At 37.8% G+C, this 11,005-nt stretch overlaps 1 protein-coding gene across 1 annotated transcript in view; it reads right to left on the reverse strand.

Annotated features, from left to right (window-relative positions):
• Positions 1–10,666, reverse strand: part of UBR1 (ubiquitin protein ligase E3 component n-recognin 1) — a 127,244-nt gene extending 116,578 nt beyond the window's left edge. The window contains exon 1 of the mRNA XM_045822463.1: positions 10,486–10,666. Within this exon, the coding sequence (XP_045678419.1) occupies positions 10,486–10,566 (81 nt within the window). The 5' untranslated portion in view covers positions 10,567–10,666. The remainder of the gene's footprint in view (positions 1–10,485) is intronic.
• Between the last annotated feature and the right edge of the window lie 339 nt (positions 10,667–11,005).

An 11,005-nucleotide genomic window follows, 5' to 3' on the forward strand; every position in this document is an offset into this window, starting at 1 on the left:
CTAACCAAAGGGTCACCAGTTTGATTTCCAATCAGGGCACATGCCTGGGTTGCAGGCCAGGTCCCCAGTAGGGGGCATGCAAGAGGCAACCACACACTGATGTTTCTCTCCCTCTCTTTCTCCCTCTTTTCCCCTGTCTAAAAATAAATTTTAAAAAAATCTTTTAAAAAGTCTATATTATATATACTTTCAAATTTTCTACAAATTTTAGTTTTCAACATATATACATGTACATCTATGCATATGCTTTCCTAAACACAGAATAAAGATCTGAAAGGAGAAACATCGAACTGTTAACAGTGGTTACATGGAGAGAAGAAACTGGAGGAGGGTCTAGGAATTTTCCTACTTTATTTTAAACAATGTTATATTGCTTGACTTAGACAATATAACAAGTGCAGTACTTTTGCAATTAAGAAAAAAAAAAACTCTTAAAATCTCTAAGATATAATACATCCATTTAAAATGATGCCGAATAGTTTCAAAGTATCTCCCTGATGTACTTACTAAATAGAGGGAAAAGATAGTAAGTATAAAGTAGAAAGACCCTGCAAATACCAAAGTAACGTCTCATTATTAGAGATGATTAAGATAAACATCTCTAATAATAAGAAATATTGATATTGAGAATCCATTAAAAATCAGTACCATTTTTGTGGTATTTCCCCCCAAAATATAAAGCATCAAACCAATCATAAAAAAACATTAAACTCAAACTGAAGAACATTGTACAAAACAACTGCGCAATATTCTTCAAAAGTGTCAAGGTCATGAAAAACAAGGAAAAATCAAGACACTGTTACAAACTGAAAGAGACTATAGAGAGAACCTGAGGCACAGACTGGAAGAGACGAAGGAAAAATAACTAAACGCAATGTGGGATCCTAAATAAGATCCTGGAGCAGAAAAAAGGCATTAGTGGGAAAACTGGCAAAATTCAAAAAGGTCTATAGTTTAGTTTTATCAATATTAACTTGCTGTCCCTAATAATTGTAATAAGGTTATGTAAGATGTTAACATTAGTGGATATAGGCGTGAGGAATATAAAAGAACTGTTGGTGCTATTTTTCCAAGTTTTTTTGTAAATCTAAAATACGTTCAAAATAAAATGTTAGAAAAGAAACTGAATCTTCAGTATCATGAAGATGTTTATTTACTAACATTAAAAGACATGAATAAAATACAGTTCAGTAAAGTAGGTTACAAAGTATTATGTATCAAGTCTCATTTTGTTTAATTATTATATATATTTATATGGGGGTGAGGGGGACAGAAGGAATATATACCAAAATGTTAACAGTGATGGGTAGTGGGATTATAGAATATTTTCATGGAATCTGTTTGTATGTCTGCTTACCTAATATGAATAATATCCTTACAGTGATTTCATATTAAGGAGATAATTTTTATTATAAAATTTAAAATATTTTACTAAAACCTTTTTTAAAACAACACACCTTCCAGTATTCTAACTCCAAGTTCTCCAGGGTACTCACAGACCAACAACTTGTTTTCTCCATGTGCCTGGCAATTACTATAACTAGTTCTTTTCTTCAAACAGTATTAAATGGAAAAAAATTTTTGTATATTTAGTGCTATACACAAAACAAAACAAATTATGTCCCACCTAATTATGGAAGGCATAAAACCAGTTTAAGTTTTTCAAGAATATTTTCAAGAACATGAGAAACTTGAGAGTCAAAGCTAAAGAGAGTTAAAACCCTAAGGGATCTTCTGATTCAAGTCCTTCAAGTACAGATCAGAAAACCAAGTCACAGGAAAAAAGTAAAGTGGCTTTACCAAGATCAAATAAGCAATTAACATCAGTCAGGAACAGAACTTAGGTATACTAACTCCTAGAGTTCAGTGCTCATTCTCCTTAACCAAGTACAAATAAAACTTCTTTTAAATTTACTCTTAAGATTTGCTCAGTTTCACTCTACTACTAAAACAAAACAAAAAACAGAGCTTTGCCTCCTTTTAAATTTTACCTCCAAATGAAGGCTCTTAGCTAACAACTGCCTAACATTCCTGGATACTACTAAATATTGTATATCTTTGTCACATGTCTTAGTGTGAAGAACTGACATTTTGAAATGTTATCTTTATATTGTTGGCTGATTTGGGCAGAATGTCTGGGTGTTGATGCCTTAATTGCCCTCTCCACTGATCTTACCACTGGCCCTCTACCCTTCCATCCCCATCCAACCTTAGCTATTTCTCAAGGTCCATTTAGCTCTAGACCCACCTCCTGAATATTTCACTGATCAGCCTAAAAAAATTTCTCTCCCCTCTAACTCCAATATTTCACTTGCAGAGGAAAGTACTCATTAAGTACCTATACTTCTGCCAGATAACATTTGTTGCCTTTAAATGTACACATCTAGCCACTTCAACCAAGTCGTCAGCTCCTTGAGGACAGGAGCTCTGCCTTCCAAACCCCTGTGTGCCATAGGCCTACCACAAGTACATAACAAAAATTCTCAATCAATGCTGAATGCTATAGACTTCCAGCTAGAGAGAACAAAGCAAATGTTTGACAGCATTAAGCCTTCTAAAACTTTGTTTATATAATTCTTATAAAGATAAAATTATATTCTTTTACTAAGATTTTTCCTAAATGACTGCCACAACTATGAAAAAATGTTTTAAATTAAAATGTCTTTTTTTTCCAGATAAGAAAAACCACACAGGATGTATTTCACTGGGTAACATGTTCAGGAATTATAGAATTGCTTTTCTTCTGTTTGGCTGCTTTTAGTAATTTTTCTGATTTAATACAAGAATAAAATTAATTTTTTAAATTTAAATGTCTAGAAAAACAAAATACTTTTCTTCAGCATTTGGAGTTAAGAAATGTCTTAATTGTTCACTGAAAGCAAATTCTCACAATATTTAAATTCCCAAACATTCCAAACATTTCCCTCATCCCCAAGGACTTGGATGCCTGTTATAGAACATCATTCTGAAAAAGAAACTTACTTTTTTAAGTATAGTGTATAATTCTTTTTCTAAGTCTTCTGTTTTGAAGTGGTAACAAAATTTGGAGGCTCTAGAATTGGTTATGTGGCAAGTACTGAATTAGTAATTGGAACATCTCTAGGCACCAAGAAATCTTTTGATTACACAAAGTTTTCTTGTAATACCATTTGGCAGGTTCATAAAGTTTAAAAATTAAGAAAACAACAACAACCCTGATAGTTCAACTACTTATCCCATAGGGAAGCCCCATCCTATCTGTTAGCTCTTTAAGCCTGTCGAAACACTTCCTCTTGGCCAACTTCCATTCTTACAGCTCACAATTGAAGTAAAATCTACCTTCCTGTAACTTTTAGCTTATACTGCCTAAAATAATTCAATACAATTTACTCTGCTACTTCACCCAACAGCCCTTCAAATAAATTACAATACCTGTTATGCTTCTCATTAGTCTCTTCATTCTGGGGCTAAACTGGGAACACAGAAACTGAAGAAATTTGGCCATCCCTAATGACACGGTGTCCAGACCACACTTCATTACTCTTTTATGGAACATGTACAATATGCTTCCATGCAGAGGAGTGGAACTATTTATTACCTTCCTTATCCAGAACACTAAACTGCTTTAAAAGTTCATGTTCTTTTTTTGGCAGCCATATCGCATTATGACTGAAGTGAGTTTGCAGACAACTAAATGCCGTAGATCAATCACTTATAAGAGACCTAGTCCTATAATTGTGATGAAAGATGAAATTTACTGTTAATTACTTGAAAGTAATTCACCTTGTAACAGTTTACTTAATGCCATTCTTCAGAACAGAGTCTATTTGACTTGTTTGGAAGAGTGGGGCTATAACCCCTTAATGTGCCTTTATGGGCTACCTTTTAAAGTGCTTTTGAACTTTTGGTATTCATGGGTAAGCTAGAAATAACTTTAGCCACAGAAGGAAAAATCTATTAATTTATCCATTTGTTTCTATACTCTGCCTTGTAATTTAAGAAAGGATTTCAGTCAGGTTGTAAATATATGCTGAATACTGTAGGGAGAGAATATGAGACATGTACCCCAGAGGTTAGGAAAGCAGATTCCACTCATCCAAAAATGTCAAGGAAAGCTTAGAAAATTGGAGCATGAACCTATGGTCAGAGGAGAAAAAGGAAGAAAATGGTTTAAGCAGGACAATATGTTCTGAAAGCCAAACACTGACAGCATATTTACACATTTTAACAGGAAAGAAGAGAGAGGGGCCTTGTTTATCAGATGACTCTGTATTTGACCCAGCCTATTTTATCAATGCCATGAAGACATAGTAAACTTTCTTATCATATTTATAAATACAAGGCTGGCAGGGATAAAAAAAAATTTCTTTAGGCTGATGTTGCATTGAAAGTAATAAGGTGAAATTTAACTGTGATGAAAGTAAACTCCACTTGAAAGAGGCTTATGTTATTCCCAGACAGCAAGTAGGCACTTTGGTAAGTATAACTCTTCTGGAATCTTTCAGTAACTTTTATTTGGTGGAGCATATTCCCATAAGCACTTAGCTTATTATAAGGGTGTAACTTCACATTTAAAAGTAGAACAGTGTTTTAAAAGGCTGTACCAAATGCTTTAAAAAATCATACTCATCAAATTAACTATTGTTTCTTCAATAAGAGGCATGTTAACTCAAAATACCTTAGAAGAGCACATAGTAAACCACCTGGGACTAAAGAGGTCTTGATATTTTGTCTTAAGCCATTGGAGGCAATGGGATAGAAGCTTAAAGAAAATTGTTCATTTCCCAGAGCACAGTGCACTGAAAATCAGAATCTTCCCTAGCTATTCACAACAGAAACTGGGAGGTGATAAGGTAAAACAACAGGCACTAGGCCCTACAATGACCTGGTGACAAAGCACTTTTGTTAAAGACTCACAAGACCTTAGTTTTCAACCCAGTTTTCTCACTCTAAGTGGGTCCTTACTGCAGAAAGCTGTGCACTGGCCTAAAATTATATAATTTATAAGTTATAATTTATAATATACTAAAATTTATAACTTATAAATTATAAGGCAAATCACCTCCACTGAAAATGGCATGTAATTTGTCACTCCTTTCTCTTTATCTTAATATTTCAAAGTCAGCTATCAAAAGATTGTTATTTTTTAAAGATCTCCTACAGATGAAATTGTAATTTTTTTGCTTGATTTTCATAACTTTGCACAAATATAACAATATTAAACTTTTTTAAAAAACTAAAATCCCCCCATTTGAGTATGAGATAACTTTTTGGGAGTAATGGAAATAAATGTTTTAAATCCTCATTTGTTAGTAGTTATAGGGGTGTATACTCTGTCAAAACTAATTAACCAAATGCTTTAAAAGGATGATTTTATTACACATAAATTACATCTCAATAATGTTGATTTTTAAAAAAATATTCCCTATTCAATTTTAAGCTTTTTAGCTTTATTACCTTTTAACCTCCTCAGCTCCTATTACCACCACATCCACTCACCTCAGCTAATGTTTCGTCATTTATTCATTCATTCATTCATTCATGTATTCAATAAAGATTTTGAAGCAATATGCTAGGTAGTGAAGATACAGATATTAACAGGAAACAGTTCATACTATCAAGGAGTTTACTGCCTAGAAGGAGAGACAGACAGTAAACAGGCAATGCTGAGTATAGCCTGAGACATGCTATATACAACAAGAATATGAAAAAGGTATATAGGAACAGAGGCACATCTAACCTGGCTCTACCATCAGAAACACCTGATATAACTCCATGTTCTAAACTCCTAAATTCCCCTTTCTGACTATAATGTTCAGTCTTTCCACTTATGTTAACATCATAACTTTAATGCCTTAAATCCCATCAATTCCCCTGGCTTTTCTTAGTCCCCTTTTCAGTCTGGACTCAAGCCTACCCATTACCTTTAATATGCCTACTCATTCCCTCCTTCTTCTCTTCTTCCCTCCCTCCTTCACCCATAAGCTCCATCCCCCAGTCACTAACAATCTTGCTAAAAAAAAATCATTAATGTTGATCCCCACTTATTCATTAAGAGTATGTAAATGTCTACTATATCAAGCACATAGTATGCTAGGATATATCAGTGAACAAGTCAGATATGATCCTTGCCTTCATGGAGGTTACATTCTGGTAGGAGAGACAGACATTTAAATAAGTAAAGACAATATAGTAATTAGAGTACAATAAGTGCAGTGGAAGAAAAAACAGTGCTCTGACAAAGGATAAGAGATACACATCTTTTAGACAGGCTATACATGGAGAAAAAGCAGAAGAAAAACACTCTAGGGAAGAAAAAAAACAGCAGGCAAAGGCACAGGCCCTGAAGCAAGATACAGCAAGAACCTGTTTTAGAAACTAACAGGACATGATGGCTAAAACTGAAAGAGGAGAAAGTAAGAAGTTAGGGGACATGTAGAGGCCAGATCAGGCAGAATCCTGAATGACTTGTACAGAGTTTACATTTCATTCCAAGTGCAATGAGAAACTACTGAAGAATATAGGCAGGAAATTGTCATGAATATGATTTAGTCTTTAAAAAGATTTACTGTGGTTGCTATGAGGAGAATGGCCTGCAAGGTGGCAAAAATGGAAGCAAAGAGATGGGTTAAGAGGCCACTGCAGTTTCCTAGGCAACAGATGGTGACTAGGACTAGAGAGGTGGAATGGAGACAGAGAGTTGTTTGTGTTTCAAGAGCTATTATGGAAGTGACATCTACTAAGACAGGAATAACAAAACTCTTGATCTGCCTTCCTCTTTCCCCCTCCCAAAATCTGGTCCTTCCTCTCAGTATATGACACAACCACAGCCATGAATGTGTAAGCCAAAAACTGAGGATCCAGATATCATCTGTCTCTTTCCTTTTCCCTCATGCCTAATCCACAAGCAAATCTTTTTGTTTCTACCAAGCTTCCAAAATCTGTCTCAAACCCATCCTCTTCTCTTCAGATCCAGTGATCTCTCTAGTACCAGCCACCATCTACTATGGCTTGGTAAGCTACTGCAGTAGCTTCCTAATTGCCACCCCCCCCCCCATTTGAAACACTTATCAGATAGACATCCAAGTGGATATGTGAAGTAGGCAGTTGGATTTTTGATTCTGGAGCTCAGAAGTAAGATGACCTAGATTTGGGAACTGAATGCATATAGACGCTATTTAAAGCCACAGGACTGAATGAAATCACATAGGCAGAAAGTTTAGACGGGGCGGGGGGACGACAGAGCTTAATACTATACTAGGAAAAATCTTCTGAGAAAGACATAAGAAAGAAAATCCAGTCAAACAAAAGGCAAAAGTTCTGCCACACCATCCCATATACTCTGAATTCCCAATTTTTCTCAGTCCTCCTCTTCCTAGACCCAATAAACCACCCTCTCCTAGAAACTATACTCTATGTACTATACTACTTCCCCCGCACACATACCTGCTTGGCTACTCCCTTCCTAGGTCCTTCCCTGGTTTTTCCTCCATCTTCTGCTCCTGAAACTCAATCATTCCTGTTCCCTCTCCTCCTCTTTCTCTCCACATGTGTCTATGTCTTCTACATATATACCAGGTCTCTCCAGAAAAAGTCCAACCATTGTTAATATTAGAACGGTTCACACAACATTGGTGTAACCTGGCAGCCAAAGACAGTAGACTGGAATGTGCATGTGTGAGCAATGATGACTTCACTGTACTGGTCAATGGGGGTGGTAGACGCCACTGAGTGAGCATGTGCACTCTGTGGCTGTCACATTCAAAATGACTGAGCAAGTACAACAACTAATCTGCATCAAATTTTGCATTAAACTTGAACATTCCTTCACAGAAGCTATTCAGATGATTCAGAAGACTGCAGCTATGGGCAACTGGTGATTGGCAGCTTCATCATGCAATGTGTTCACACATGCATCATGTCTCGTCCAGAGTTTTTTGGTGAAACATCAAATCACCCAGGTGACTCAGCTCCCTTACAGCCCAGATTTGGCACCCTGTGAAATCTGGTTTTTCCCAAAACTAAAATCACCTTTGAAAGGGAAGAGATTTCAGACTGCTGATGAGATTCAGGAAAACATGACAGGGCAGCTGGTGACAACTGGGAGAACTGTGTGAGGTCCCAAGGCGCCTACTCTGAAGGGAACTGAGGTATCATTGTCCTGTGTACAATGTTTCTTGTATCTTGTATTTTCTTCAATAAATGTCTCTATTTTTCATGATTATATGACTGGATACTTTCTGGACAAACCACATACACACACACACACTTTCCTCTTCAAAGTTCTTATCTATCCATACCATGTCAACTGTAAACTCTGTACTGAGAACTTCCAAATGTCTAACTGTCTTGCTCAAAATGTGGTCCACAAAACCAAGACTTCAGAATCAGCAGGGCATGCTTGTGAAAAATACAAATTCTTGGACCCCACCTCAGACCTACAGAATCAATTCCCCTAATAATCATTCTTCTTAAGCAATGGCAATTATAAATGTCCCATAACTCATACCTATTATTCCACTCTAATCATGTTAGGTGATGGTACAAATTTGAGAGCCTTCATACTTGTTTATAGCAATATGACAGAAAAATGACCTAGGGACTAAGAAGGTAGTGTTATTTAAGGATAGCAGAAACTATAACCATGGGTAAGACTCTATAATGGAGTTGGTAAGAATTCTTAAACCTCTGTAACTGTCCCATATTTATTATTTTGGTTTTTCCGACCTCCCAATGGTGATTAAAAATACGAATCATTCAAATGTCAAAAAAACCTCTGACTTGTTTTGCTTAATAGCAAAGAAATAATCTGGAAAGCCAGAATCTTACTCCATTGTCAGGATAAAATTGAAAATGATAACTAAAAAGAAAAGAAAGTAGGATGCTCTCTAGGGTCCTCAAGTAGATAAATCCAAACCAAAAAAGCAATCATGAAGCTTAACAGTCACAGATCTTCATCCACCAACATCACCCTATCTTGTATTAAAATTATTTGAACACGTGTCTTATCTGTGTCACTGGACTATGAGTTCCCTGAAGCTATTATACTTCTCTTGGCATCTATCTACTACTTCGAAAACCTAAAGTGCTGCCTAGAGAAATCTAGTCTTTCTTAACGTAGAGTTTGCAACATAATTCTAGCTCAATTCTTGTACCATTGTCGTCAATCCCAAATAAGTCCACATTGATGAGGCTTTACTGTACCTCCTGGAAAGAATATATCAAAGCTTTAAATAAATACTAGTCATCTTTAGCAATACAAAATTATAGTAAACCTTCTACCCAGAGCTCACAATTTCCGCATTACTTCTAAGCACTTCTAAGGTGTAATGGTAGCACGTGCTACCATTAAATCCAGGTGTTTCCACTGCTTCTAAACTTTCCCTATCTTCTAATTTCTTCTCATCTCATATACATGTTTCCTTCTTCAATACCAGCAGTGAAGCAAGATTTAATTCCTATCTGGGATAGAAGATAGCTGCAAGCACTGCCATAGCTGGTGGCCAAAGCCTTATTCCAACTCCCTTCTTACCTGGTTTCTATCTCCCAGCCAGACTCAGCAGTCCCTGGGGTGGACTCTAATTTCTAGAGCTCACCCTGTTCTCTCATAAAACAACGCTCAAGTGTCTGCAGTGTTAAAATAGTGCTAGAGTGCTTTCACTAAAACTACAAGCCAGAGAAACTTCAGAAAGAGGTGTACATCCCAAAAGACAAACTGATAAAACTCAACACTGTGCAGTGATGAATATTTGAATATTTCCTTACATACCACTGGGCATCCAGAACATTACCTAGTGTCACCCCCTACCTCATCCTCCCCAATCAGCTTTCTTTCTGTAGCCAGACGATTGACTCAAATTTGCTCACTATCTCTGCCTTCTTCTTCTTCTTCTTCTTCTTCTTCTTTCAACATAAGATTTCCACATTAATTAGTGGTATTGCTCTGACCTGAGGTGTCTGGAAGTCTCTTTTCCACCTTTAAAAAGCAGTGACAGAAGACAGGTTTCTCCATCGAGGATTAGGTCTGGGGTTCTGAAGATATTGGAACGAAGGACAGCAATTGCTATACCCCATATCTTGACATGAGCTGACAGTAGCACCATACCCTGACACTACAGGACCCCACCCAGCCAGCTTTGCTCTGCAACACTAGGTGTTTCATCCAGGATTCCTGTCGTCAAGAGGGGTTAACGCTGCCTCTATGGGAAAATGGCTCTGCCCGCCTCAGCCCCCACACCATTCCATCTACCAACACCATCAGTCCTTTCCACTTCAGGATAGGGACATGCTTGAACTCGTCACCACTAATAAATGACAAAGTCATTATATTCCGTAGACTTGGCCAGCAGGAACGTGGGTGATGACTAACTTTTTATTTGGTGGCTTCCTTCCACACCAATCCATAAGACTCTCCCTCCCCAAAGCCGCCATAAAAGCCCCACATCCTATTGAGCGCGGTAGGGAAGGACAGGAGGGTACAAGAGGAACTTGCCCACAAGGACTTACACATGCCAGTTGCTGCGGCGTCTGGTGCAAGTCCGGGCTGACTTCCATCCTCTCCGGAGCCCCGGCCTCGTTCTCCGCCATCTTGAGGGAAACTGACGCTTGCAGGGGCAGACCCCCGGCCGGAGACTAGCGGAAACCTGTGGCCTGTCCTGGAGACGAGGGACGACACTTTTACGACGACCTCTGAATTCGCATTTGACGCAGGATCGAACAGCGGTTTCCGGTTCCCTTCCCGGAAGCTAGCGTCAGTGGCGGTGGGGCTGGAAGGTTTTCCTTCCCTAATTTCGGAGTCGTAGTGCTCGGTGGCTGACGGGCGTATATCTGCTTTCGGTGCTAGGAACTGTTGCATCTCCGAGGTAAAAAACAAATTCCGAGTCCATTATGGAAGGAGAAAAACTGCCGGGGCTTCAAGTGCGAACCCGTTCCGGCGTGTTGTACGTCTGGATGTATTCTGTCTCTCAACGTACCTGCAGTGGCTTCCCAGAGTCTACAGAATGAAAAAGCTACTCAAAGCTACTAC

This window comes from Phyllostomus hastatus, unplaced genomic scaffold (assembly GCF_019186645.2).
Source record: "Phyllostomus hastatus isolate PE091 unplaced genomic scaffold, TTU_PhHast_1.1 phas_scaffold_501, whole genome shotgun sequence".
NCBI lineage: Eukaryota > Metazoa > Chordata > Mammalia > Chiroptera > Phyllostomidae > Phyllostomus > Phyllostomus hastatus.